The sequence below is a fragment of the Morone saxatilis genome, unplaced genomic scaffold (genome assembly GCF_004916995.1).
Source record: "Morone saxatilis isolate NCDOM2014 unplaced genomic scaffold, NCSU_SB_2.0 Contig15, whole genome shotgun sequence".
Taxonomy (NCBI): Eukaryota; Metazoa; Chordata; class Actinopteri; family Moronidae; genus Morone; species Morone saxatilis.
The window spans coordinates 7091524-7117388 of record NW_023339707.1 but is presented as its reverse complement, the minus strand read 5'-3'; the positions used below and the strand labels follow the sequence as shown (position 1 = coordinate 7117388).

At 40.3% G+C, this 25865-nt stretch overlaps 1 protein-coding gene across 1 annotated transcript in view; it reads left to right on the top strand.

The window, feature by feature from the left end:
• The window catches only part of nphp4 (nephronophthisis 4), a gene marked incomplete in the record, with an annotated part of 148332 nt that extends 123383 nt beyond the window's left edge, over positions 1–24949 (top strand). Inside the window, 12 exon segments of the mRNA XM_035655832.1 lie at positions 135–302; positions 3016–3215; positions 4770–4993; positions 9824–10013; positions 10698–10781; positions 15173–15329; positions 15914–15990; positions 16286–16371; positions 17752–17923; positions 20049–20228; positions 20931–21074; positions 24641–24949. Coding sequence (XP_035511725.1) covers positions 135–302; positions 3016–3215; positions 4770–4993; positions 9824–10013; positions 10698–10781; positions 15173–15329; positions 15914–15990; positions 16286–16371; positions 17752–17923; positions 20049–20228; positions 20931–21074; positions 24641–24784 — 1826 coding nt within the window.
• Between the last annotated feature and the right edge of the window lie 916 nt (positions 24950–25865).

The window sequence follows — 25865 nt, the reverse complement described above, 5'->3', positions numbered from 1 at the left end:
AACAGCAGCACTAACACTCATTGCCTGCAGGTGGCGCACGTGTTTGTGAATTAACGGTTTTGTGAGTTCTGGATGAAAGGCAAATTAGAACAAATAGTAAATGTCAAACTAAAGCCTGTATTTGTCTTCTGTAGGGTGCCCAGTGGATCCTAGCAGGAGGAGGGCAGCAGACGTGATGCCGTCTCATTCTCACATCATCAGACCTCGTGAAGTCACAGGTGGCTTCAGAGGAGGGAGCCTGTCCTCCAGAAACATCCTCCAACTCAATGGCAAGCACTTTAATCCACAGCCCACTGACTCCTGTCTGTGTTTATGTTCTGACATATCATTTAACTTCACTTTCAGTAACCGTGTAGTTCATGTTTTTCCCCACCTTTCAGCTAATTTTTAAACACATACTCATGTGTGTATTCTACACTACGGAGCAATTAGTGTCTTTTATTTGGGCGGTGACCATGCTCCTGCCTTGATCAACTCAACCTGATCCATTTCACATTCAGTCTGTTGGCTGCACCACTGAGCTACTCAATTTTCAGCCTAATTGAGCTTGCAGAAGCATCTCTGGTGGCTAGCCACAGTCCTGTTTGTATTTTGTGTGTGCGTGTGCAAGTGTGTGTGTGTGTGTGCATGCGTGCGTACAGTCCAAGCAGAGGAACACACACTGGGGAAACCAATTTTTTCCTCAATTAGAGAAGCTGTCGCAAGTCAACTGGCGTGTATTCCTAAATTTGTCCTTAAAATGTGGACTATGACTTAAACACACACACACACTCACAATGAGAGGAATCACATTAGAAAGAGTTGAAAACAAGCAGATAATTGCTTATAATGATATAAAATAAGTCTGGCAGGTCTAGAATTTCAGCGCACTCAGTGGAGAACAGACCTTATAAATGTTGTGTAATTATCTTTCACACACATTAGCTCATAGCACACTACATACAAACACACCGATAAAAAATATGCATATGGAAGCACAAACAAACAAACATGGACTGTATAAAACATGTTGACAAATGAATGCATGCGCATGTTCAGAATATATTCCCTAAACTGTTGCAATCATTTATTCACAGCTCTTGTTACTGAGCAAACAGTGTCTGTTCACTGTTTGCTTTGTTTCTTACCTATCTCACCCTCCTCCTCTTCCCCCTCCTCCCCACCGCCAGCTCTACATTACTCTAGTCTCTCTTCCACATCGAACTCTTTCCTCTCTCCACTCCACTTTCCCGTGCCATTTAAACATACATCGCGCCTAATTGCTTTCACTGGAGTCCAGTCGCAACAGTAAGCCACACTCAAGCTGTATTGTGTGTGTGTGTGTGTGTGTGTATGTGTGAGTGTGTGTGCACTCCGTCCCCCTCCTGTCCCACTCGTGTCTGCCTCTGCCTCTAAAGGAAGCCGTGTAAGCAGACACTATCTGGTTAGGTGATTGGCAGTCGACCCAGTGCCTCTGTGATAAGGAGGCTTGGGGAAACTGTCCGGGGATAAAGTGTGATAACGGGAAAGAAAAACAGAGAGTGGAGGGAATATACACAAGCACAGAAAACTGTTACTGTGATGTAACAAAAATTACATTCTTTATACATTATTGATTGTATTTTCTTTGATGTGTTGTTTGATTACAATATGTAAGATACTGTGCTGTTTGCTTAGTGGTTGGTTGAACTTCTGGTTAGATTGTACTGGTTATCATTGCTTTTATAAGTTCATTATGGTTGCAGAGAGAGTTCAACTCATTGCAGCTAAAGAAAACTGATAAAATTGATAAAAGACACGGAAATGACAAAAAAAAGAAACGCAAAAACAAGTAAGTCAGTAACACATTCACCAATTTGGCAACACATAGGCAACCTAAAGGTACTGCAAACTCATTGCAAGTAGTACAGAACAAGGCATAACTGAGTTACAAAACATTTGATATATAGCATATATCTACAGTAATGCTGAAGGTGTTTCTTCATTTGCTTGTGTTTTATATATTTTCAAAATGGGGTTTTCCTGAATGCAATATATGTACTGTCAAAGTGGGGAAGGAATTGTTCAGGAAATCTTTTACTAAGTTGAGGTGCATTGAGCTCTCGGTGAGTGACATTTATTGAAAGTTGCAATGTGAGTAGGGTTGGTTATCATTTAAAAGGTTTACATATCTGCAGCAATAATATACCTCTTTTACTATTCCTATACCTTACTTTGAGAAATATACATGTTTTTCTAGGTTAGTGAAAGTTTCATAATGACTGTAACTGGATACATTTGGTTTATTGTCCAACCCTAAGCTAAGTAATGTTCCTGAAGAGCTTAAATATGAAGCTGCATAAGCCTCATGTCTCTTTTTCTGTCATCCTCTTTTTTCCTCTATCCAATCATCTGTGTTCATCAGCCGATGAACTGATGTAGGGTTCAGTTTTTCTGTCTATGCTGCACTGCTCATTTCTCTAAGATTTGTAGCCATTTTTAGTCAATGCGGGTTTATGTTCCTGCCTGCTGCAAAACGTACTCCATCACATAGCTACCAACTGAGTCGGGGAAACGTAAATCTGTTTTAAGATAACAAAAACTCCGTTTCAGGGATGCAGTTCTGGGTTTGTTCATGTCTGAGTGTTGCATTAGGCACATTCTCCTGTCGAAGCTTACAAAGAACATGGGTAATTTGCATGATCCAGCCCAAATGAGGATGGAGTGTTTGGTGACTCGTTGATGAATCAGGTATTTTAATTAGATATTTTGCAGAGGATACACTGCCATGGAGGTGAAAAATAATTTGGGAGGAGAGAGCAAGTCTGTTTTTCCCAGCAGTAGGGCTTTGGCCCAGTTGTAGTGGTGCCAGTTGTTTGACTGTTGTCTGTGTACAAGCTGTTGTTTCTGTTGCTCCAACAATGCTTTAATCTGTCACAACTCTCTCCCTTGGACATTTGGAGGATTTTTAGAACATATGGTCAAAATGGCGAAGAGATTAGATTCCACTCTGTTCAGTAAATATATTCACGATTGTGGCCTGTTTCTCCTTCACAGCGAGGAACACTGCACAAGCACACCGACTGGAAAAAGATGGGGATCGGGTGCCGTTGTTCAGACGCGGGATCAGAGCTGATGCCATCGTGCCCGGAGAGCACAATCTAAACGAGCCTGACGGCGGCCGCCGCAAGCTCGACTGCATGGCTGCCGTGCATCAGAGGGAGGGCAAGGAAGATGCTAAAGTGCCTACGGTCACGGTGAGGTCAAACTTTGAGCATAGCCCAAAGGGGAGTCACAAATAGCCTCTTATCTGTTAAGCAGAGCCACGGTTAGTCTGTCCCCGTGTGTCTTCTTCACTTAAATCTCAAACGGACAACAAAGACAGAGCAAGAGCAGCTTTCGTTCTGGCTCTGAAACATGTCACGAGGGAGCTTTCGTAGAGGTGTGGAGCGCTCCCAGACAGCCCGCCAGTGTTGCAATTCTCGTGGCGATGTGCCCTTCAACCCTCTCTGTTTTAGTGACTGTACAAGAAGGTGTTAATTGTTCTTCCACCCGAAGGCACGTCTTGTACTTTCACCCATGGGTGCACATGCTAAATGTGATTTTGGCTGCGGTGCATGTCTGTCTGAAACATTTTGCACATTACATTTCCTCTGGTAAGACCTGTGTTTTAGTTGTTTCACACCTCCATAACAGCCAATACTATGTGGAATATAACTGTTTCCTGCTTGCACCCAAAGAAAATTGTAAGAGTTGCTTTGCAATTAAATTTTCAGGGCTGACAGTGGTGACTTAATTTGGTCCAGGTTCATAATGTCAGTGCACTAAACATCTTGAGAACCTAAATATTATATTTTCCTCTTACACTTATACTTACCTCCCTGATTTTGAAATTCAATTTGATGTGTTTAATTAATTAATCATTATTATTATATTTAAATGAGTGTGCATACTGGCCAGAATCCCTGCCATCATGCAGTTTATTGTACCCTTTGTAATATTTAGAGTGCAGGGAACAAAACCACAGTATGCTCATAGGGTCAAATTTAGTTGTGAGTGCATAGTGAAATTTATGACAAATACAAATTTAATGATGGATGGATTCCTTTTGTCACCAACTGTTAGATTGTCCTAAAAGAAAAAACTGAGTAGAGAAAGTGTGTCTGTTGTTTACTTTACCATCTGCTTTGGAACAAGGCTGCCAAACTTAAGGAACTAAAAATTTGAGTCTAGATGATATTGATTCCTTTCCAAATAACTGTGCTTAGTGTTCCAAGGGTGAAATATGTCCACAGTGAAACTGTGGACCTATGGAATGTTGACGAACTATAGAAAAATATAATTGTCTTGGAGGTTCTGAGAAGGTAATTTCTTGCTCATAAAGCTTGGCCTTGAAGAAAAAAAACATTAATACAAAACAACATCAAGCTTGCCTTTCCCTTCTTGCAGAGCAACTGTGTTCCATCTCCAACTTGTAATCAGAACGCAGCCGTGAATGTATTCATCAAGAATGTGTTATTGTATGCCTTGAAATAGTCACTGAAATGTCAAAGAGAAATGTCTGGTTTATTGCAACCTGGATTTTATTTTTTTAGTTTTGGCCATAATTTCTCTCAGTTATAATAATATTGTACGCACCAAACTAGGGTAGGTTGATTTTAAACCAGGAAGTCGGTCTGTAAACCATGATCGATCTTTAAAGTGGAAAGTCTATAGGGGTCTATATATTTTAAAGATTGTTATGATATTGTGTTGCCTGGTGTTACACTGTAACATATCTTTTAGTATTTGCCATTGTTCTTGGGTGACAGGATCGGACTAAGGAAGCCCGGTTAGCTAAAGAACTTCGTCATATCAAACCCAGCGAAGAGCTCAGCAAAGCGGAGGGCATCGCCAACATGCTGAGCCAGGCCATCACCACCCAGCACCTGCTCTATGCCAGCCTGGGCTCTGCTGAGTACATGGAGTTTGTCCTTAAAAATCCCTTTAATGTACCTCAGACCGTCACCGTTCACTGTGATGACCCTGAGCTCAGGTAAGACTGCAGTGCAAACATTGAGGGGGTGTCAGTCTGGCACACCGCCCTTAACTGTTTGATAAGTGTGATTGTATATTCCACTGGCAAAGATGTAATCTGAGAAAACTATTAATGTGTTTGTTAGTCATGCTTTTCAACTTTTAAATTGGGTGGATTTTACAAGTTTATACTGTATGTGTGTCCCCAGTCTGACACACCAACTGAGAGCTGAGAGCAGTGGTTTCTGTACTGTATGTGTTCTCCATTGTCAGACCGTAACAAACCATGCCCAAATCGTGAAACTGTGTTCACACGTTCTGAATGTGTTTCCAAAGGTGATAGTGTAGCTCTGGAGATAGTTCTTAGAACCTATTTTCATCCTGCTTTAGGAAACAATGCAGTGTCCTCACACTTGACCCTCCCCAAGTGACAGCTTAGCTCTTCCCCTGTTCCTCAACAATGTTCAGTCTCGATGCAGAGAATGCTGGTCTTTTGTAAATACAAACAGTAGATGGCAGTAAAACAACATTGCACTGGATATGATCTATCGTTAACACAAGAGGAAGAAGTTTGTTTGTTTTTTTGGCCCATTTGCATTCAGACACTGCCAGATTCCTCGCACAGGCCAGAGGGCAGCTCAAATACATTATAATATCATAATTATTATTAAAGTCAGTTGTCATCTTGTGTTTGTATGTTAAAGGTCCAGTGTGTAGCATTTAGTGGCATTTAGCAATGTTGCAGATCGCAATTCACTCTCTCCTTTCAAGCACAATGGAGAAACTACTCTGGTGGCACTACTGTAGAGACATGGCGAGGGATACATACATCTTTATATACACCCCAATCAGCCATAACATTATGACCACTGACAGGTGGTCATGGCACCTGTCAGTGGGTGGGATATATTGGGCAGCAAGTGATCACTTTGTCCTCAAGTTGATGTGTTAGAAGCAGGAAAAAAGGGCAGCGTGAGGATCTGAGCGACTTTGACAAATTGTGATGGCTAGAAGACTGGGTCAGACTGCATCTCCAAACAGCAGCTCTTGTGGTTCCCGGTCTGCAAAGGTCAGTACCTATCACAGTTTGTTGGTATGGGGCTGCATAACATTGTGACCACCAGAGTGCCCAGTCGGTCATAATGTTATGGCTGATTGGGGTGTATATAAAGATGTATTTATATATATATATATATAAATTGTAGGGTTCTTGCAGTACAATAAACAATATCAAAGAATATAGAATATAGATAGAATATAAGGATACTGTAAAGGAAAGGCTCCAGGTGGAGACATTTCAAGGAAGGAATTGTGCATATCAAGATGAAGTTAAGTCATGAAGAGGTTTCCTTGTGTGACTGTGTTTTATTCAGGTTGTGGGAGTTGTGTTGGATTCACAGCTTGCTCACTGTTTTGATATGATGCATGTAAGTGTAGGTGTAGGTGTGTACTAATGTGTGTGTTTGCATGTGTGCCTGTTTAAGGATTTGAAATTGGTTTTATTTACTGTTTTGACACATCTTGTTTGTACGTGGTGGGTGCGTTTTTTAGTCTTTGAATTTTCTAAATTGAGACAGCATGTTTTGTGTGTGTGTGCACGCGCTTGCCTTACACTTTTTAATTTTGTTCACACTTTTGAGATGTGTGTACTTTTATTTATGAATAAACATGCTAAATTATTAGTTGCTCAGTGCAAATAGCAGCCGCATTTCCAAACACATTTTGTATTTGTATGTCTGCATGAATAAGGAAGATAAAGTGTAATAATAGTGTAATTATAATACTGTAAGCATATAAACAAAGAAGATTCCAGCTCCTTCAGTAGCACAATCGGTTGTCCTTGACACAGATGCAAGCATAATGCTGGTGAGATGCTAAATACCCCCTTTAATCCACACATAGCAGCCATTATGACTGACGTTTCCTGGATCACCTGTTCTTGGTATCCATGTTGTGTTTGCTTCCTTCAGTTAGCATCATTGTTAATCCCCCCATACTGAATCTTTTGTTACAGATTCTGCTCATGCCTGAGCTTTGGATTAACATATATCACGTTGATCAACAAAGGCTGGAGTGCGCCATGGATGAATCATTATGGCATTAGCCCGGCCACCGAGCCTACCAGGTCTAATTGAGAGTCATCAATCCCAGCATCTGTCCTCTCGTCGGCTTAGCGCCCTGTTGGTTTATATATTTATTTTCCTGATGAGGCAGCGTGACACTTTACACCAAACCGTCTGCCACCTCCACCAAGAGCCAGAAATGTGTAAATTAGCAAGGAAGCTTTTGCATTTGATGTGCTTCTACCATAGCATGTTGGATTTCAAGAGTCAGTCAGTACTGTTACGTGTATTGTTGTCATATAGGCCTATGTGAATGTGATCTCTATAGAAGAGATGAGCAGGTTGTGGAAGAAAAATTCAACTAAATCATTTTGAGTTGTATAACTGCTTTCTGGGTTTATGTCACCTTTTACCACCTAGTTCAGGATTTCTCAGGATTAAGTTGTAATGTTAGAGCAATCGTCTGCATTCGATCCTCCACCTGTTGGACACTGCTTTGCAATCTGGTTTGATTAATCCACTTGTTGAACCACCTGAATAATTTCCTTTCACTCATTCACACAAAAACTATAAGCTGGCATTTTAGGATGATAAGCAGTAGTTAGAGACGGCTGCAGCTTAAAGATTGATATAGTTATACAACCGTAATAATGCATTTCAAGGTCGGATTGTAGTGTTTTTTTTCAGTACAAACAATAGTCTGTGGGACGCCAACGCACAGGTGCACACAAATACAAAAAATACACTTGTTGTGTTGTTTATGTTTTTGGGGAAAAGTTGATTTTGCTGAGAATTTCCAAGAAATCCATGGATCATCTGAATTCCTGGTATTCAGCCAGTATTCAACCCTGCTGTGCTTGTTTAATGAGGCAATATGAAATATATTCTTACATGGACTTGCCAAGTTTATGAAGTTCTAAGGAAATTTGTACACAAACAACCAATCTGGCCCCTTTACCTCTGTTATCCTGGACTGCTTGAACCATAGCTTGGGTTGAGGCTACTCTGCTGTTACTTCCTTGTCAATATTTCAACCAATATTTGACAAGGAGCTTTCTTGAGAACACAAGCAAGGCCTTGGTTTAGCTCTTTGTTCTACAGAAACAAACAGACAGAAGTCTGACCCTCAACCTGAAACCCAGCGTCCGGCTTTGAAGGGAGGATGCTTAAAGAGAAGCTAAGCTAGCTTTAGCTTTGATGTCTGCAGTGGTTTCAAGCCCAGCGGCTCCACTTGACATGGAGGACGCTACCTGTTGCCATCCATTTTGCATGGCTACCTTTTACACTTGGCCTCAAAGAGGTTAGTGTGAGCCATGACTGCTGGCTAGCAGAGAGATAGGAGACTATACAGCTCCTCTGCTGCTGCTTTCTCTCTCAGTATTTCTCCCTCTCTTTGTCTCTCTTCTTCTCTGTGCTTTCTCAGCTCTGCTTTCATTCAGGTCTCTCTCTTGATGTCCTTTTAATCATCTTTATTCTTTTTTCCTTCTCTGTTTTTATCTGTATTTATCTCCGTCTGTTTGTCCTCTTCACCTCCTACCTTGTTCTATTTTCTTTCTTCAAAAATGAATCAACCCATGCTGTTTTTTATGGAGGCTCAGGTGAAACGCGCTCACACATAGACACTTTGTTGTCATGATAAGCCACAGGCAAAATGTTTTATTCCACGTGCACAGGTGGGAATCTCCAAATAAGTTTCACGGAATTGACTGTTGCATTTCGACCTAATGTTAGTGAGGTGGGGCCCTGCAAAATGTATAAAGTCTCGCTCTTCTATTGAGAGAAATTCCCTTCTCCATGCCCATGGGTTGGAACCTTTGATGTTTAAAGCAGCACTTCCCTTTATGCATTTGTGCGTGAAATGTTTGCATTCCAAGGATTGGAGGGGGCTTTCACTGACCTTTATACATTTGAAAGCTACTATCAGTAATTAAAAAGAAAGCATTGTGTTTTGTGTGTTGACTGCTCGACCGTGGAATTAGCTCACTTCAATTGCTGGCCATACAGTCTACTTAACATTGACTGAATCACTTTGTAAGAGTTGGAAATCGGTGTTGTTTGTCTGTATTAAAGGGAACTATATTTTGGTATTTTAGATGCTTTTCTGGATCCCCTGGAGAGATCTGTACGGAATGTTTACCATGGCCACACATCAAAGATAAAGGATTTTTCCTCCCTCTCAAACATAGCTAATATTTTAAAGCAGCTATATCAATATTTTCATTTTAACAATGAATCAAATAACAGTGTGAAAAAATAACAGAAGAATTGGATTATGGGTAGTATCCAGTGATCTTGGAGCTTGACCAATCCTGACCAATTACTGAAAAGTCAGGATATCTCAGCCTCATCAGTTTCAACCATGCTTTTTTTTTGGCAATACTAAATCTCTGCAATACTGCTTTAATTTGATTTACTTAATACCTTTTAGAATTTGGAATTAGTGATGTCAGTTGTTATTCCATCCAAAACTTGTCAACATATCTCAACAACTACAGGGCACCTTTCCACAAAGTATTCTGTGGATATTCATGCTCAGAGCTCAGAGGGTGAATTGGAAATTCATAACGTTTTTCATGACCTCCTGACACCAAATGAAATTTAATGAACACATTCATGCTCTCAATAGGATGAGTCATTTCCATTTTGTTCTGCTCTTATCATACCGCAGGATGATGTGTTCCTGATCGCGTAACAAGTCCAGCTCTAATCCTGGATGGATGGATCTCTTAAAGATATACAAGGGGCCTGCTTTCATCTCATTCATGTCCTTTAATCTTTCCACCCAGTGTCATCACTAACACGGAGGAGTGGGGTTACTTCAAAGCACTAACCAAAACTCCGACCCTGCTGGAGGAGAACATGTTCCACTTGGAGGAAGGTGCCCCAGGTCCCAGGGTTTACCTCCGGCCCAAGGAGAGCATCCATATCCCCCTGAAATACCAGAGCTTCCTCTGTGACCACACCATGGCCCTCCAGGTACAGTGAAGACCATAGGTTGACACTGATGGAACGGTTAGGACTGGTTAACATAGTAAACCATGTTTTAGGAATGGTAATTATTGCAGGATGCAGTATTTCTGTCAATCGAATTGTATTTCAGCTGTCAGATGTTATGTTTGAACCCTTGAAAAAGGTTGGATTTGTTTTACACTGCATATTCCTTCATCACAGATGATCACAGATGAACGATCAAAATTACTCTCTCCTGATAAAACAGTATTTCTACTTATTGATTCCATTTTAAGAAAACCTTTTCAAATTGATTGGCCTTGAGTGGTCCAAAAATGTGCTCCTGGTTTGAGAAAACCATGGGAATAAGAGATGGAGCAGTGATAAAAGTTTAAGTATTAAGTATAAATGTCAAATACACCTCAAGGATTATTAACTATAACTGATCTATTCCAAGGGCAAGTCATACGCCTGTAACAGCAACTGAAGCTAAAGGACAGCTCAAAATATATGTCATTTATGTAGGTTGTGCTCTTATCTCTTGTAGATGACTGGGGGTGTTTACGTCCTTTGGTTCTTTTCTTATTCTTGTGATCATTTACGGTTTGCTTGCCTGATGCGCAGATGTAATATTATCTTTGCGGCCATTTGCTGTTTTTTGGTAGATAATCAATTGTGATAACTATTCTGTTTCCAATCAAATCCTCACAGGGACCAAGCTTCCTACCTACAGGCAAAGGTTCTCAGGTGGCCAAGAAGAATCTGTCCAATATTGTTGCTGCCAAGACTATCAAGGTACAGAGTGTGCTACTTATGCTTTGTGCAACATTTTCTGTATGTTGGACCATCTTTATCTCCTTCTGTCGTCTTCTGCTCCTCGTTCCCTTGGTTGTTTGTCTCCAGGCTGGAATTACAGTAAGCTATGGATTGGAGATGTACTGTGGATGTACAGAATGTTTTTCTGCCATGATAAGAGCTTTAACATAGTACATTTTAAACCTTTTTAGCATCTTAGGGCATATGAATTGATTGTTAGATTCAGATGAGTAGAGGAAGATAAAGCTACCTAAACTCAGTATATAGTATGAAGCTTTCAATCTGGAGTGTAGTCGGGTTAAACCTCTGGTACATCCCTAAGTCGAACAACATCTAGTGTACACACACACTCCCAGACAACTCTCTGTGGAGTGGCAGTGCACCGCCTTCTCCCGCCTCTCTTCTCCCACACAGTCACTGCTCAGACACAAAGAACGCTTTGAAGTGTCAACTATTTAAAAAGTTACACTAGCCAGACAAGATTGTCAAGCAAAATTATATGCTGGAAATCACTTTTATCTTACTGAACATTATTTATCTTCTCCGACTGGCAAATGTCAGACTGGAGAGTTAAACGATCTCCGATTGGAGGACAACTTAACACGTCTGGCTAATCTACGTTAAATAAACCATGCATATGTATTATATCCGAAGTTATTTTCCCATTTTATGCACTTACTCGACTGTTTATAATATGTTAGAAGTTTAGATGAGGGAGAAACAATGTGAATGTGCTGGTTCGGATGTACTTCAGATAAGACAACACACTCCATATCTGTATGTGACATAATGTGCTCTGCAGTCCCTGTGTGCTACAGCTGTCACCAAAATTAACTTCTGTTCCTAATGAATCCATTCAAATTGAAATTTTGTCCCTCTCTCTACAGACGTGAGCTTACCTTATTGGCACATTTATGCTGCTTAAAAAAAAAGATATCCATCACTGTGCGCTAACCTGCAGTACCTCGCAATAATCCTGTTGTTCGTGTAGAGTACAGTACCCTGAAGCACTCCCATTGCACAGGGTGATGAAATATTTGCCAGTCTGCCAAGCGCGTGTGTGTCTGCCTACAGTATGTGTGTATTCGTGTGTCAGTGTCAGCACTGCTGCTCTGAGCAGAAATCCTGTCAAGAGGTCAAAGAGGTCGGGTCTGGATCAAATCTGTGTCCCGCTATAACTGACAAGCCCCAACAGCAGAGCTGTCAGGATGCCAGCTTTGGCACCGCTGTCAGTCAGCACACATCACCAGAGCCAGATATGGGCCACTCCTGCAGGTCAGCATGGGCTTGCAAATCTGACCCATTCACAATTTGGACTGCGCCTTTTTGGCAGGGATCAACTTCTGAGTTTGCAAATCAGTGACCAAAATGTGCCAAATTGACTTCATAGTATAGTCCATTACCAATTACTAGATATTTAAATCTGTCATGCATTCGTACATTACTCCCTACTCCCAACATTACTCCCATATGTGGAAAGAGATGACTGTTAATCTGCTGCTCCAACAGCCTCTGCTCCTCTGGAAAGGCTTTCCAACAGATTTTGGACCCAGGCAGCAGGGATTTGTTCCCATTCAGCCACAAGTACATTAGTGAGGTCGAGCACTGATGTGGGCGATAAGGCCTAGTTCACAGTCGGTATTGGATGAGGTGACGACAGGGCGCTGTGCGGGCCAGTCAAGTTCTTCCACAACAGACTCAGAAAAAACATTTTCATATATAAACCATAATATGTTTTTAGATGGCTTTGTGTGTGTTTTTACAATGTTGGATTGGAAAACTATGAATATTTGTGACTAGTTCCTCCAAAAAATCCTATAAATAACCACAAAGGAAGAAAAAAAATTGTAAGAGATTTATGTTTACTGAAATAAACACCTGGTTTGTCTGCACTACTAATTTGTCACCCAAGCAGCAGTGAAAACAGTATTTTACAATGTAATCAGATTTTTTTGATGAACATGCAACTAAAGGCAAGACAACAACAACACGGCAAGAGTAAAGCTTTTATCTCACCTGAGAATGTGAAGTTGATGGTAAGAACACAATGAGTAGTACTTCTACTAGTGTTTCTAAGGTTTCTCCTGGAGTATGTAGTGAGGTTTTAGTAAGGTATAAAAACTATAAAGGTTTTCCTGATGGTGGCAGCAGAGGAAAGGCCTTGAGGTCATCCCAATGTGTGAATTTGATGGCAATCTGCCAGTTAGACTCAGAAATATTTGGAACATATTTTGGCCCAAAACTGACGTGATAGGAAAGGTTGTGGAATTGAGTGTGCTCAGTTCATTTCTTGGCAATCTGGCCCAAGTGGAAATTCTGGCCTAATTTTGGCACAACGGGAAAGGACAGGGAGTCAGCTGAAACATACGGACTCATCCACTGGAGAAATTAATGTTCACAGCAGATTTCATGTGAATCAGTCCATGAAATTTCTAGATAACCTTGTCTAGTGTTGGATAAAGGCAAATTGTCTACTCTGATCTTCCAGTCCGGGCACAGTCAGCTAATAGGACAGCTACCTGCAATGAGCTAATTAGCTAATGGCAGCTACAGTTAGCAGTACTTAGCGGCTAAGCTAACTCCTAACATCAAGTAAAGCTATCTGTCCATCAGGAAACTCCGTACATCACAGAAAGTTGAAGCAGGGCAGCCGGGAGACATCAGAGGGAAACCCAGAAAATATTTTCTCCATTAAATATGATGCAGTTTTGGGGTGCTTTGGTAGCTCACCTGGTAGAACTGGCCCATGTACAAAAGGCTAAGTCCTTGCTGCAGGTTGGAGTCCGTCCTGTGGCCCTTTGCTGCACATCATCTCTCTCTCTTCCCCCTTTTTGTTTCTATCTGGAGCTGTCTTGTCAATAAAGGCAAAAAAATATTTGAAAAAATCAAATAAAATATGATCCAGTTTCACCAAAATCAGTGAACAAAGTTATTATCGGTTATTATCGGTTAGTCAGGCCCGGCCCACAGATACTCTCCGCTTTTTTGATCATTTTTCCAACCTAATTGTTGTCTCATTTGAGTTTTGATAAATAGTACATTTACCAAATTCTGCGCTCCATATCGCATATTTTCCAAGCTAAATCACTGTAGCTTGTCATTTGCCGTTAAGCACCGGCAAGAAGACGAGAGGCGGTGCCCACAAGCTCCAGGTGCTGCCCCTCGGCAGGTTTATAGGAAGTTGGTCAATCAGAAGAACGTGGGCTTATAAGTCGAGGGCCTTGAAGAGAAAGGAGCTAATACGAGGATGAACTGAGGAGCTGCATAAAGGGCCAGTATAAGAATAATGTTTTTTGTGTACTTTAACTCATGCAAAGCTACTTTAGTGGAGTCCCAGATTGAAAATATAGAGCTAGAAATGAGCATAATGGGTCACCTTTAAGGTCCAGGGCATGATGGTACGTGAGAAGGTTAGCAGTTCCAATATGTTTACATATGCTGCCGTATATGTATATACCAGCTATCATATGCAACCATACTGTATTTAATTAGTGGATATGTATGAACACATTTGTGTTGATTTGCACAGATCCTGAGGGCTATTTTAATGCAGCAAACTTCAAAGCACATTCAGCAGGTCTGTGGGGTTTTTAGTAGTCGGATTAAAGCCAACTTTTATATTCTAGTGTACAGTATTCTCCATCATCGTCATGCTCTCTGGTGAATTTTTTAATAAAACTTCTCAAAGGCTGCTTTTAAAAAAAAGCTGTATATGTTGTTTAGAGCCGAAATGCCTCAGAAAGAAAACATAGCAATTCCAGTTCTGTATTTCACTGAATAGAGTTAATAAATTAGAATGTAGGTATCCTCTAAATGTCTAATGACACAGGACCGCACACACACACACACACACACACACACACAGAAAACAGGAATACAGATGAGCTAATGAATACATATTAATATACATGACCTGTCTAACCCTGCCTTGAAGAAAAATTCTCAATTATTACAACCTTGGTTGTACTTTCATTATTATGGCTCTCAATTCCTCTATTATGTAAAAATTAATGAATTGTGCTCACCAAGTCTGTTGCTGAGTTCTGAAAACATGGCAACATGAATGAGTAAGGCCCTAACTTATGACAAGAGGTAACAAGCTAAAAGTTGGAAACTAGTGGTTGGGAAAACTGTTGGCTGGTTTTGGCCTGTCAGACTTTGTTGTTACTTTGTTGTTGCTTTGTTGATTAAAATTAAATTAAAACTGCAATTGTCCTTTAAAGATCTTATAATCCAGCTATGACTGGTATATTAGTTCGATTTGAGGAGTTTTACTGTCCATGATGACATACATTCTGTTTCATTGCAGTGGATATCTGACATCATGCAGGGGAGTGGCATGCTGCTGACTTTTCACCTTCACTCCACAGGTTACATTCAAAGCAGAAGACGGCAAACCGATGGCCATCTGCCAGGTGAACGTGGAGCCGACACCTCACGTTGTCGATCAGACTTTCAGGCTTTACCACCCCGAGCTCTGCTTCCTCAAGAAAGCCATACGCCTGCCACCCTGGCATGACCCAGCAGGTAACGCAGGTTACTACAGTTATCCCCCATCAGCCATTACTCCCTGTCCCACAGCTTCCACTCTTCCTCCACTGACCTTGTCTAGATAGGAAGATTTATTGCATCTGATTGATTTGCATTTTTAGTATTGGTTTATTACATTTTCAGTTGGTACACTGACATACCCTCCCGGGGGAGCACGTACATATATGTGCTTGTATACAAAAACATATATTACACATGGTGGATGGCAATGAATAATGTATTCTACCTTCGTTTTATTGTGTTTTTACACATCAACAAAAATAATCTTACAATATAAAACATCTATCACACACAGAAATAACAAAAAAGAGACATCTATTTCCAGCGTAGGAAATGAATAGCAAGAAAAAAATGGAATGGAGAAAATGGAGAAAATAGCACAGCATGTTCAGCACACATGCATGTTTATGTACATGCAAGCATGTATAAAATCTTTCACATTAGACTAAGCTGGACATTTAAAACTGATTCATAAAAACTGCTTAAAAATGCCATCTAGCTCCAATCTTTACTGCCTGTATATGAACCATTTTTCTCTTCCTTGTCATTGGGCTCACCAGTTGCTGACGCTGATGCCAGGACTCACATTTCTGTCCGCTGCAGTGACCCTAACATCATTTGCCAAACAAGGATGCTGGTGAGAATATGGCATTATTTTCTTACGTTTTCTAATAACCCACACTAATATTAGCAGGGGATTAATTACTGAACTCATAGCTTCAATACTATTTCCTGTTCATAGAGGGAAAGCACTTTATTGTAGCTTTCCTATCATGAATTTCAAGCTGCTTAATACATAAAAGGCTTGCTCTTATACCATACCATACATCTTTAAAGTACTAATGTGGGGTCTCTATTATTTCTGCTTCTTTTTTTCCCCCTTTACCTCTCTGTTTTACCATCGTTCCGCCTTCCACTCTGTTTCTGTCTAGGTGCCAGGGGAGCCTCAGGATGTGTACTTGAAAGTGCCAGGGAGTCCCAGTCCACACATAAAAATGTTCTTTGTGATGGTTTTTACGTATGTATTATACACTGAACAGGCATACTGTACACAGTAAACACAAACACACACACACACTTACACTCTCTCACACACAATCTTAGCCCGAAGAAGCTTTCTATTTTAGACTAATTAAATTGTTCACGCAGGCTTGAATTAATTAACTAATCACATGAAGGTTTGGTGGTCTGAATGCCTGAAGCTACAGAACCCATCCTGAAGTCTTTCAAATCTCCATCAGGATTAGAGCAATATTATGTGTAATATGCAGGACCAATGTCTGATAGGCCGGGTATGATAAAGTTTTGACGGGTTACATGGTTGTCCCATTTATTTAAAGTTACCCTGTGGAGTTTTCTGATAAACAAACACATTTATGTTTACATTCAGTGTATCTCAGCAAAGCACATTATACAAATGTATCCTTGAGGCCTGACTAATGTGTTTAATGCATTCTCTTCCTTGTAAATGTGCAAGTCCAAATTTTTACATGGTATTACTGCAGCTATCTGACAGTTATTCAGCATAAGTGTGGATTGCATCACTTGCACGCTGGTGCTCATACACTTGTGTGTCCTAAAGGGAGTATACGAAATACAACCAATAAAGGTACCTACTCAAAAAACCACTGTTCCATAGTGGTACAAGTGGTCAGATCACCTTTACTTTGTTTCTAATGTGAGATTTTGTACAGGACACATTAACAAGAACAAGGCAGCTTCATTATATGCCTAGACACCATCGTCCAGTCCTTCTATGCTGAAATAATAAAGCTGCTCCTAAGCTTTTCTGTGTCAGTTAATGTGTGGTAAGTAGGTTAAACAAAATGCTATTCAGGAATATGTGCCATGTGAGGCCAGTATAAAGTCAAAGTTATCCTGTCTGTGTCAAAATGCCCCCCCGTTAAGATGAGCTAATAATGGAGGACAATTTGTAGTTGATGTTTTAAAATAATATAATATATAATATAATCCAGCCATACAGGAACACAAATTGTAAAAACAATATGTAAATGCTGAATATCATCTGATTATATCCCTAAACGCTGTAAATCCAACACAAATGATATTGTGTCTGCCTTCAAAAACCCATATCACTTGAATTCTATTCCAAATATCCCCAAATGCTCCTTGAGTGCTGTTGTCACAGAGCAGGGTTGAGTAGGTGACTACATCGCTCTCCCACTCACAGCTCTCAGAGTCAGCTAGGGCCACTGAGACTGAATTCCCTTCTTCTCAGCAGTGAGAGGAGGAAGAGGAGGATGCTGATGATGCTGCTGCTTATTAAAATGCTAGCACAGCCGTAGATCAGCCCTCCTCGTCTCCAAACTCATGCTGCTCCCGCTGCGTCTCCAGGGAGCCTCAGCTTAATTGTTCCTGATGATGTTTTTTTCTGCAGTGATAAGTGGATGGCGGCGCCCTCCCAGATCTGGCAGATTTATGTGCATTTCCTGGAGCGGGTGGATGTCAGCTGTGTGACTGGCCAGCGGAACTGTCAATCAATGGTGCTGAGGGGGAAGCAGGCTGTGCGCAAGGTCAAATGTTTCTCATCACACCCCCAGGAGATTGAGGTACACATCTTCATGAGTAGCTTAACACTGAACCCACTGTTTTTGAGTCAGTTAATTATACATTAACTTAATTATACTGTCGTCCCAAAAGAAATTAGTGATGTTGCATCATACTGAAGTACGTTGGCTGCCAATTTTTACACCCGGGCATTGACTACAGATGGAAACTTGCCTTTTGGTTAATTCTGGCATATTTACAGCAATGCTTATTAATATTCTCTGTCCCTAAGAAGTAAATAAATAAACTGAAAGTAGAAAGCAGAACGGCAACTCGCCTTCATTCCAATCTGGGCAACGCCCCCCTATGGAGACATATCAAAACAAAAACAAACTCTCAGCAGTGTGGAAAGCAAAAGGTCTTCACAGTTTGTGGTAACTGAGACCCAACCTGGTACCCAAGTCGCGCCAAGTCCAAATTGTCAGGGAGGGTCTTGTTCTATTGCTCTGGGTCTTAAATTTGAGTACCAATATGGCTACTACCCAACTGGATCTTAGCAACACCTCTACCTTAATGTTTTGTGTGTCAAAATCAATGCAGTAAAACTAAAATCTAGTTTTTTGAGGCACATGGAGAGTGTTAAGCCAAGAGAAACTGACTTTTGGACACCAGCTGCTCATGAATTGGTGAAGCATAATACTGCTTGCTTTTTCTGTATTTGTTTTCAACTGCATTTGGGTCTATTTGGATTGAGTCTGACTCAGTTCCTTTTGGATCAGGTCTTTTCAATGGAAAACTAATTTCAGTACCTTCAGGTAGTTTGTCCGTGGCACTGTTTTTGATTTGGGACCCATAAAGACCATGAAGAGTATGAGAAAACCATCTAGAATTCATAGCACTGTACTGACTTACATAATAACTTGAAGTTGTAATTTCTAAAAGATATCAAGAGTGTGTGACGTGTTTGGGGTAAATCCACATCCTCCCTGCCGCTCATACATTTTTCCGTGTTTAATTTAAATGAGGTGCGCTCTGTCTTTACTTTTGCCTTTTCTTTGTTAAAGATGTAGTTTTATTTAATTGGGAAAAAACAGAGCCGACGAAAATGTGAAGCAACGTACGGAAAAGAGAAAAAGTAGAATCTAAACAGTTTAAATCATACCTCGAATCTTTCAAATCTAATGAGACGTTGAGAGCTTTGTTCTTGATATATTTCTTTCTGTACTAGCAATCTTCAAACTGCATTTTCAAAAACGATTTAATGCAAATTGTTCTCTTAGCAGCAGGGAACAATGGAATGGCAACAGTCTCTTTTGTATTAACCCCAGGTTAAGATTCAAGTTATTTTCAAGAATGTACAAATGCAGAATAATGGGTCTTTTCATGTCATTTTATTTTATGAGATCACCCGTCCTGCAATCATGTCATGTTGGGACACAATTTGACACAATCTGGAAAATTAGCATTGCTTGTAGGCTTTCTGAACTTGTAAAAGTATGTTTCAGGAGTGTCAGATTGCCCTCTATTTCAAAATAGATTGTTTCTTATTCAAAGGGCATTTCTTATTACTCACTCAGATTTAAAAAAAAAAAAAAAGAACTAGTGATGGACTTTCACAGCCACCATGGCTGCATACAGTATGACCCAAACGTATTCTCACTGAAGAAACGGGGTACAGGCTGAAAATGTGACAGATGTTTTTTTTTAAAGATTTCACCGTATGCATCAGCGGGTGCTTTGATCTGACTCTCGGCAGGTTAGCTCACTGTGGAATGCATCGGAGGAGTCTTATAAAACAGGATAAAGCTCCCCTCCAGAGAATAGCTTTGCTTTTCTCAACAGATTGAAAAGGAGCTGCACAGTAAATCTCATTCTCACATCCTTCTGTCTCTGTCACTTTTCTGCCTGTACTTTCTCTCATTTCATTGTCTGCCACCCCTCTCTTTACCTTTTTCAGCGACTCTCATTCGCCCTCTCTCACCCACTCTTTCCTGTAATCTGTACACCTCCTTTATTTTCTTCTGACTCTGTTAACCACCTTTTCCCATTAATTCTGTTTCTTTCAATACCATATTTTTTACCTCTTCTTATATAATGTCTCCCCAACCCACCCAATCAACATCTCCACACCTTACTACTGAAACCCAATCACCCTTAACCACCCCTCCTGTAATACTTTCTCTGTAGGTGGACCCAGAGGGTGTGTTCCTTTTGCCTTCTGCAGCGGTGCAGGAGCTCCAGCTGAAGGTGCAACCATGGCGAGCAGGCAGTCGCTTCTTGTATGTACACGCAGTGGATGTGGAGCACCGGCGGCTGGTCACCGCCTGGCTGCTCTGTCTGAACGTCCACCGGCCCGTGCTGTCCAAGGTATGAGGAGTGGGTTTTTTTGCAGCTTGACAATTCAAAATGGTATTATGTGTGTTTTTATCATGTCTTCAGTTTAACTCTCATGTGATAATTGCTGACATGATTTTAGTTAAGTTCTTAGTGGGGCTCTAATTTTTAACTTGAAGAAGAGCGATATGATGGACAGCTCCCTTAAAGGTCCATCTAACTCAAAGCCGATGGTGACTCAGGGTCACAGTCAGTGCTTATTGAACCACTCTGGTGATTTCTAGGGTCAGCTGGACATAACCATCCTCTTTATGGCAAGTGTCAAAAAAAGGCTAAGGACAGCTGATCCCAGGCCAGCACTCAAAGCCAATCCCCTCTATAACTGCTGTCTGCCTTTCTAAACCAAGTGACTGTCGAAGCTTAAGTTCACATTACAGCTAAGGGTCTAATCGGAACTGTACGTGTGACCAACCATTTATGGCACGAGCTGTAAGGGCTATGTAACGGCAAGAATCTTCCGATAGAATATTTATCATGATACAGGGGTTACGATTCAATGTATGTATTAGTGTAAGTAAGTTATTTTATTGTGATTTTTGCATGTATACTGGTAATTAAAAATACATGTGTTTTTGAGAGTCAAAACAGTATTAAAAAATATAATATTGCAATATTCAAAAGTATAGATATTTTCTTACAGCCCTACTAACTGCCTGCATGTGTGTGTGTGTGCAGGCGTTCGAAGTGTGTGTCCCGGTTGGTAGTGGGCGTGGCAGCTCCAGGAAAATCACCTACACCAACCCCTACACCAGCAGGCGCAAATTTCTGCTCCGCTCTGACCATCCGGACCTGCTTCAGTTCAAAGAAGATAAATTCCAGGTGAGATGAGATAGGAAGTCATACGGTTCTCTTCCTCTCATTAAGTCAATAGTTTGATGAACACCAAAGGGAGCCCCCATTCTTGACCAAAGCCTTTTAAAGAAAATGAAGCCAAGCATCAGTATGGGTAGTTTCAAGGGATTCATGGTGCCTTGTGTTGTTATCAGCCTGTAAATAATAAACATTAGCTGATAATGGAAATGGAAAGTGCCGCTGGCCAATAGGAGAAATCCTTTTCTGATCAGCTTTTTAAAATCCTATTTAAAATAAAATTAAAATAATAACAAATACTTTGACATTTTTGCTGAACCTAAAGGTCAATTAAAGACATAAAATACTGCAGAGGAAATACATAATTATTGATTGCTACTATTAACTACTACTTCCAATTTTTTTTCCCCCAACATTGTCTTTATTGATTTTAACAACAACTGAACACATACATACAGTACACACACACACACACACAGACACACACACACACCTGGTGCTTTAGAGGTATTTGTATGGATAATATGTCCTGGATGCACTCTCCCACTGCTTTACTCTATCCATTCTGATTCAACTTGGAAATTGAGGAATCTTTTGGCATTTTCCCATCATCTACCCCTTATAGCTCATACCAGTGGTAATAATGTCAGAGAGTTTTTTCTACTGACAAATTGTAATGTGTCTGCAGAAACCTCAGAGGAGATGTTAGCAAATAACTGTGAATTACCAAAAACATAATATAGTATATATTATAGTTTTTATAATTTGAGTTTATTATGAGTGCCTGCTGTAGCTACAGTGACAGCTAACTACAGCAAATAAACAATATTTACTGACAACTGACATGAAATTAATATTAAAGGATGTGTTTAATTTGTTACAAAAGTGAAAGATATTAAATAAAGATGAGAAAACCCAATGTAATACAGTAATAAAAATGGGGAAAGTACAGCTAAGAAGTATCTGTTACCACATCAATGATAAATGAGCCAGAAACGTGAAACACAAAACATTTTGCTAAAGAACCGCACATGAGATGAACGACAGAAAAGCGTGTCTGAAATGCCTCCTGTGGAGACAATGCCTGTGCTGTAGGTCTTGGCTCTGATGGACATTGAGACTGCGATAGAGTTATTATAGAGCTGTAGTGCAGCCAGGATGCAATTCAGTCTCATCCAGTGCACATGAGGAGTGAGGAGGAGACATTTCAACAATGTCACACACTGACATTTTAGGTATCAGCCTCAAAATCAGTTTTTGGTTCACTCTCAACTAAATGCATGAATTTGCTATGCTGCAACAGCACTGACTACGTACAGTATCACACCCATGCACTCTGAAACTTGAACTGAAAAAGTTTTGACCGACATGCTGATTGTGACAAATAAGACCTTTTGTGTGGAAAAGTAACCTTTAGTGTTACAGATAACAGATATGACTGGATGTTTTTGACTTTCCTGTTATCTTGACAGGTGAGTAAAAGACATCAATGATTTCTGGCCTCTCAAGTTGACAGTTCATTCCTCAGTGGTTAGACAAGTGAATGATTTCCTTGTTTGCCTACAGAACGAAACAGAGTCATTACTGCCGTTGTTTTATTGTTATGTTGTCAGCCCCAGTGTCTCTAATGACTGATTCACTCACACACAGACATGAAGCAGCGGAGCGGCTGCCGTCGTTGCCTTTCATTTGCAGAGGTGTGATAAAATGACAAAAACAAATGGAAAACCAGCATTTTAAATTAACAGATAAATGAATGAGATGCAATGAGAGTCTCCACATAAACTATTTAAGGTCTCGCTGCTGCTGTCCAGAAGACACTGCATCAATTAGACAGAAGGAGGTGGGCAGAGTGAAAAACAGTACGTGTTTTTTTCCATCTTGTCAGTGAGGCTCCAGGTGTCTTATAAAGAATTTACTGTGCCCGTAGCATTAAGCAAATGTGGAGACACTTTTCTCTTTTTTGACGTAACTACCTTGCCATGATAAAACCAGCTGTCAGGAGGGAAAGCAAAGCAGAGATCAATACTGCTGTGCTTTTGGGGAAGATTACAGCATAAATCCCCAAAATTGGCCTATATATTTGTTCCTGGCTATTACAGAAAATACTAGAAGACAGTTCCGGCCTGATTGAAATACTGGGAAAAGAAAGAAAAAAGACCAAATAAAGACCTTTCGCACACTATGAGCCCTGACAGGAAAAGCATTAAAACATTAAGCATTCTGTGCCGTTAATATAAAAGAATCATCAGAATTGCACTCTGAATGGAGAGATGGTAATTTGAAAAAAAAAGAAGAGTGTCATTTCAAGAGGTTAGAAGAATACAAACCATTTGGGGTTTCCTCATGCAATAATGTTCTGGTTTAAGACCACCCTCACTATAGTAGGCAGCGGAACAAACATAAGCATAAGCACTCTTGCACTTCGGTGCTATACGCCATTATTCCCAGCAGCAGTGGTGTCTGGCTGTCCCACTTAAAGTTGGTAGATTTTTAAAATGTCTTTGATTTTTCCAACAAATGAGAGTAATGATAATATGATGAGTGAATGATAAGTTTCAAGGTCAGTGAAACAGATACTGTTGAACAATGGTTCATGAGTGGAGTAAAAGGAGGACACAACTGACCAGACACTGAAACAGGACAGTTGACCACAGATAAAACAGGAAGGAACAACTTGTAATTTAAATTAGATGTGAATTTACCTGTTTAAGAAACACCCCAAATATTTCTATCATTTTAAGTGGACCTTTATTTTGCAGATGTTTACAGGGTAACAGGTAGGAACATTGTTCTCTAGCTAGCGTTTTAAAATCTGTGTTAAAGCAAATATTGTTCTTTTTGTGGCATTCTCATCAGCTCTGAAGGACAAACCTTTCTTTAAATCGGATTCTGACTACATGGGCACTGTTATTTCTTTAAAAGTTGGTTTCCTGTCTGGCAGATCGAGCCGGATCTTGAAAAAGCACTCAAATATTTAGAAACCACTCTAAGTAGAGCATCCTATGGGCAAAACTGTGGAACCTATAACTTGGTTATATGTGAGTGTAATTTTTATTGTAGGGATGACTATAAGATCCTTCTTTCCCTTTGATTTAATAATTTATACATTTTCTTTCCTACCTCAGCTACACAAAAACAGAAAACTGTAATTGATACAGTTAAGTTACTAATTGATTGCTATTCAAGACTGGTGACGTTACATCGCAGTTAACAATAACTCATTCAGCATCACAGGAGGGGAGCTTTTTCCCCATGCATCCCTGAACAGATAAAAGCATTTTACTGTAGATAGATAGAAACACTTCAGAACAGATAAAAATGATTATAAACTGAATTGTTTCAAAATCTAAATCAAGTGTTAAAATTCCCACTACAAATAATAATAATTAAATTAAATTAAAGTAAATGATCACATGCAAAGAAGATCATCGCTCTGAGGTAAAAGTTTTTTTTTTGTATATGTAGACATGGTTGCAGCCGTTTAATGTTAGTAGCTGAAGAGAAAGAAAGAATCACTGACTCACCCTCACGAAGCATCCAGATGAATATGAAGTATTGTTTGTTGTGTTCAGATCGGCGGGGGAGAGACTTACACCATCGGACTACGATTCGCCCCTAGCCAGAGTCCCGGCTCAGTGGAGATACTGGTCTACGTGAACAACCTGGAGGAGAAGACGGAGGAGACATTCTGTGTGAAGGTCAACTACTCAAACTGAACTGATGGTGGTTGTACAAACTGCTCCCTGGAAATGTTAATCTGGTTATCTGCATTTTAAATTTGTTTTCTGAGTGTGAAATTAACTAAAATGAGTACAAATGAGCTATATTTTTTGTACTTGGTGTGTGTAATTTTGTAGTAGATCATATTTAAGACAGAAATAAAGTTTTATCACATATATTGGTGGGGCGGGTTCAGTCTTTTGTACTAATAAATGAATGGTCAACATACTGAGTTCAAAACAAACATGCAAAGCTTCTTTCTCTACACTTACTGTACTTAACTATACATAAAAGCAAAGAAAAACTAAACTTTTAAGTACTTAAATGCTTAAAGGCGAGAATTAGGGTGCAAGTAGAAAAAAGCAGCAACATCAAGACAAAATCCCAATGATCTGTCCCCTCCTGAAATGTCCGGCAAATGTCTGGCAGCTATGCAGAGGTAGGCCGAGGGTGAAGGCAATAACATTTTATCGACTTTAATTACCCAGCAAACCCACTTGAATGCCACTTGATGGTTGAGTTTTAATCTCAGACAAGCCAGGGGTCCGCTGTCTGCGTCCCCTCGCCTCCCAAACAACTTATCCTCATCACCGGCATTATTAGAAACAGTGCCGTAATGAGGTATGACTTTCCAGCGAGGCACACATCTCTTCAGATCGCCCTCATTAACACCAGCACCCTTTTAAAGCCCTCCATCCTTTCCTTCCTCCCCACTCTGCTGTGTGTCTCACTGTCTGAGTACAGAGAGAGAGAGAGAGAGAGAGAAAAGGCCCTGCACATTGTGTTATGTAACACAGAGTTACACAATCCCCCCCACTCCCTCCATCCCCTCCTTCCTCCCTTTCTCTCTCATTAGAATGCAGGCTGCAAAATAAGCCTCAGCATAGCAGCAAAGGCTAATAAAAAGAAGATAGCAACCAAGCCGGGTGCACTTCATCTGTACCTTCCCTAACATCTTGTCTGAAGTACAAGCGTCATTGTCTTCTCTATGTTAAATATGTTAACAGCATAAAGAAATACACTTTAAAGCTCTGTTCAATAATTAGATCCCTGTAGCCTCGGGAAATTTTGGTTCTT